The 4,235-nt window shown below is 35.9% G+C and overlaps 1 protein-coding gene across 1 annotated transcript in view; it reads right to left on the reverse strand.

The window, feature by feature from the left end:
- Positions 1-172: 172 nt before the first annotated feature.
- Positions 173-4,235, reverse strand: part of LOC110027192 (ALBINO3-like protein 2, chloroplastic) — a 32,540-nt gene continuing 28,477 nt past the window's right edge. Inside the window, exons 9-14 of the mRNA XM_020728514.1 lie at positions 1,969-2,118; positions 1,566-1,621; positions 1,348-1,474; positions 1,169-1,237; positions 760-869; positions 173-674 (exon numbers count right to left, since the gene is read on the reverse strand). Coding sequence (XP_020584173.1) covers positions 569-674; positions 760-869; positions 1,169-1,237; positions 1,348-1,474; positions 1,566-1,621; positions 1,969-2,118 — 618 coding nt within the window. The 3' untranslated portion in view covers positions 173-568. The remainder of the gene's footprint in view (positions 675-759; positions 870-1,168; positions 1,238-1,347; positions 1,475-1,565; positions 1,622-1,968; positions 2,119-4,235) is intronic.

Genomic DNA, 4,235 nt, shown 5'->3' on the forward strand with positions numbered 1-4,235 from the left:
CTCGCTCAAGCTCGGCTCGTTTACAGCCCTACTTAAAACATTTACATGCATATCATTTGATCAACGCATTATAAATACAGATATCAAACTTTGTGTTAAAATGTAAATACATAAGAATATTGTGATATGTAAGTAGTTTTCTCAATAAAAAAAAATGACATTTACATGCATACCAGACAATTCTCATATATTTGCTTACCAAACACCCAAACATTCATGTTTATATCATGCAAATTTTTAACATCACATAAAAAATATTAGTGCCTAAACTACAAAATATCGAAAATGCTTACGCGCAAAGCATCCAAAACATTGATATTTACAAATCAAGCACCCAGGTAAGTTTTTGAACTACCAAACTGATACATTTACGCATCCCAAGTTCAAAGCATCGAAAATTTGATAAAAATGAAAGGTATGGGTTGGGGCTTTATCATGAAATTTGACATTTGAGTGAGAATTTGAAATATGGATGAAAGATGGAGCTTGATTTGTGCAGAGTAATGTTTCGGGTGCTCTTTGTGTAAATGCCGCCTTTTTATAAAATTAAATTTCACTTGTTACAGATCTATCCTTCACATTCTTTGAGATAAGCTTCAACACCTGGATCATAGGTCGCTGCTATTTTCAAATACTTTGCAGCCTCGGACTTTTCACCCAATTGGAATAAAGTGCTGCATTTCAGTAAATTCAGTGAGAATAATATAGCTTGAAATTATCAAAATTACAAATCTAAATGAAAATTTCTAGCTTTGCTACCTTCCCAGCATCACCAAACCCCTATAATAGCAGGCTTTATCCATGGGACCATCTGGCTCCCTCAACTCTGCAATCTTCTTCAAGTGCTCTATTCCATCTGAGTTTCTTCCCTACCAATATTTACATAGTTGCAGATCACCCATCATGTATTTACATGCATACCAGTCAATTCTTAGGTATTTACATATTTATTGCCGAAACTTCAATTTTACATATATGTTACATTAACTATGCATGAAAAGGTGTATTTCACTTTTTAAAATCTTAAATAGTGATGTTTTCGATGTGATAATAAAGATTTGGGCGGTATAAATGTACAAAGCAAAGTTTAGGTGTTAGATATGTAAATACATAAGAATTGAGTGGTATGTATGTAAGTGTAAATGACCCTAGAACAAAACTAACTCACCTGCCATATCCTTGAAACTCCAGCCCCAAAAAGTGAAAGAACAAGAAGACCAATCTCCTCTTCTTTGATCTGTTGTCAACCAGTTAGATAACAAAATGGCTTCATTTATTTCAACATTTCAACCCAAACAATCAGCAAAATTTCAAGCAAACACGATAAAAAAACATTTCAGATCATACGTATGAGAGCTTTGGGATGGCGAGCTCGAAATTTTCAGCTGCTTCTTCAAATAACTTCTTAGAGCACAGAATCTGTCCTATGGCGACCAAAGCTTGTACTTGTTCTGGATCTTTTTCAATTGTTTTTCTGTACCGTTAGCATTACAGAGTTTATTAGAAAAAGAAACATGAAAAAAAAACAAAAAATTTAAGATGATTAATGGAAATTGCAAGTTTACCGCAACAAAATTAGAGCTTTATCTTGATCACCACTCGCCATGTATTTAAGAGCAAGCTTTTTATATGACAGCAAAACAAACATGTAAAACAACAGTTACAATTCAAAACATTAAAATCAAGGAAAATTTTCATACATAAATACAGCTCAATTCCTAGATCTTTACATATCTAACAACTAAACATCAATTTTTTACATATATACCATCTTATCTATGCATGAAAAATTGTATTTCACTTGTTTAAAGTTAAAATGATGGTATTTTCGATATGATATTGAAGCCTTGGAACGTATAAATGTAAAAAGTACAATTTAGGTGTTAGATTTATAAATACATATGAATTGGGTGGTATGTATGTAAATGCTCCTAAAATCAGATGGAGTTGAATTAGCCATCTGTTTACCTCAAGCAGTTTTTTAGGAGGTACAGCTTCTATAGGTATTAGGATCTCCGACGCTGCTGCACCATCATTCTCTTTATCTCTGGTTGCCGCCTCCATTAAATTAGGCAAACCCAATCGATTTCGAACAGTTGGATTTTTTAAACACAATTGCTGCATAAAGTAAAGCTTAGTTTTTGGATAAAGTCGATTGTAGAATGTAAATACACAAATATAACTGCGTTTTCATACATATATGTGCACAAAGATATAGCATTTATTATAAGTTAAAAGTTTCAGGCTCTTAAGATATGTTGAGCTAAAATAGGTCATAAGTGATAAATTCTGAATTACAGCAACGCTAGCTGCTATGAAACCGAAATAAACTTGCTACAGGGAAAAGAGTAAAATGTAAGAAAAACAGAATTACAAACTTTGTATCCTAAATACATAGAGGGAGAAGTGATCTTAGAGATAATGCCTTTGTTGCCTAGTAGTGCAGGGTTGTTATTCCCCCTCTAGCTGACTATCGGGTGGAGTGATAGTAAGCCTGATCCAATGATTGTTGAATGTAGCTGCAGTGTGACTTTTTGTGAAGATATCGGCCCCTTGATCCATTGAACAGATGTGTAGAATTTGAATAGCTCCAGATAAGATGTGCTCGCGAATAAAGTGGCAGCCAATTTTTAACTTGTTTTGTGTGGCACGGAAAATTAGATTGGGAGTTATAGCGATAACAGAGATGTTGTCGCAATAGATTGGTATGGAAGTACTTGTAGGTACGTAAAACTCTTGAAGAAGTCTGCGAAGCCATATCACATCTGTTGCAGCAGCAGCTAGGGCTCAGTATTTGGCTTCTGTGGAGGATCGAACCACCATTTTTTGCTTCTGAACTGTCCGGGATATAAGAGTTCTGCCAAAAAATGTGTAGAATCCAATGGTTGAGAATATGTCCTGGGAATCACCGGACCACTCGGACCCCAAATATGTGCAAAGTTGTAGATTCCCTTTGGTGATGATAAGGAGACTGAAGAAGAGAGTTCCTTTGAGATATCATAGGAAATGTTTGATGAGCTGGATGTGGCAGATAAGAGGTTGGTGCATATGCTGACAAATTTGGTTGATGGCAAAAGCGATGTCTGGTCTAGTAATAGTGATGAATTGGAGAGAACCAGCTAGCTTTCGGTATTGGGTGATGCCATGGTACTCTTGTAGAGAAGCTTGGGTTGCAGCTTATGGGGGAGAGGTGTATGTACAAGTTTACATGTTGAAGTCATGCCAAGCTGCCAAAGGAGAGATGTAATGTAGGAGTTTGGTTGAGATGATAGCCTCGGGGCGTTTGGGTAGTGGTAAAGCCAAGGAATGTCTTGATGGGTCCAAGTTTCTTTACCTGAAATTCAGTTTTGAGATTTTGTATAAGACTAGCAATAGCGAGCGGGTTGTTACATGTAATGAGGATGTCATCCATGTACACAAGGAAGTATGTTGTGATTAGGTTGTTGTCAGTCAACTTTTTCGATGAATTTGAAAATATGGATATAAAAATAATTTTTGAAATTTAATTTAATATAATAGATATAAAGTTTGGGTTTTGAAAGTAGTATGTTTTAATTTTTGAAAAATGAGACCAAATGGATCTCATTCGTCCAACAGTTTGCATAATCGTACCTGATACCACGAATACTACACCCTCCCGAAAGATAAGTGTAGACCTCGACGATAGACCCAATCCTGCAAACTAAGAGATTTGCGACATCCGTTGGTCTGCGAACCTTTTTATGTATGACCGACAAGTTCTCTTATCTAATACAAAGATTAAATAGGGCTTATTTTACCTGGGTTCCAAGTTCTCTATAAAGGCAAACCCCTATAGTTAATTACATCTCAAATGATTGGAGTCTCTTGAGAAAACTCTCGATAATGATCAGTGGTTCTAGTCTTCAAGATTTCAAGGTTTAGGTTTTCACGGTAGGACGTGGAAAAAAAAACAAGTGAAAGTGACTCAAGTAGGAACAGTTACTTCAGGAGTCTAGAGAAAAGAAAAAGTAGGAGATGTCCTAGATCTTGAGAACCCTCAGTGACTTCCCAAACTATTCTACTGTGTGGCTGCATTTTAGAAAAGATGTTATTTGAATGTTTAATCCTGCCAATTTTATTATTTGGGACTTACGAATGCATAATACTCGATTATGCAAATAGCCCGAAAAAACAAGAGGGTTTTCGTCGTGTCACACGACAACCTCGGAACCTAAGGCGGGCTAGGACTTACGCTGCACAACATGGTTGTACAG

The sequence above is a fragment of the Phalaenopsis equestris genome, unplaced genomic scaffold, assembly GCF_001263595.1.
Source record: "Phalaenopsis equestris unplaced genomic scaffold, ASM126359v1 Scaffold000420, whole genome shotgun sequence".
Taxonomy (NCBI): domain Eukaryota; kingdom Viridiplantae; phylum Streptophyta; class Magnoliopsida; order Asparagales; family Orchidaceae; genus Phalaenopsis; species Phalaenopsis equestris.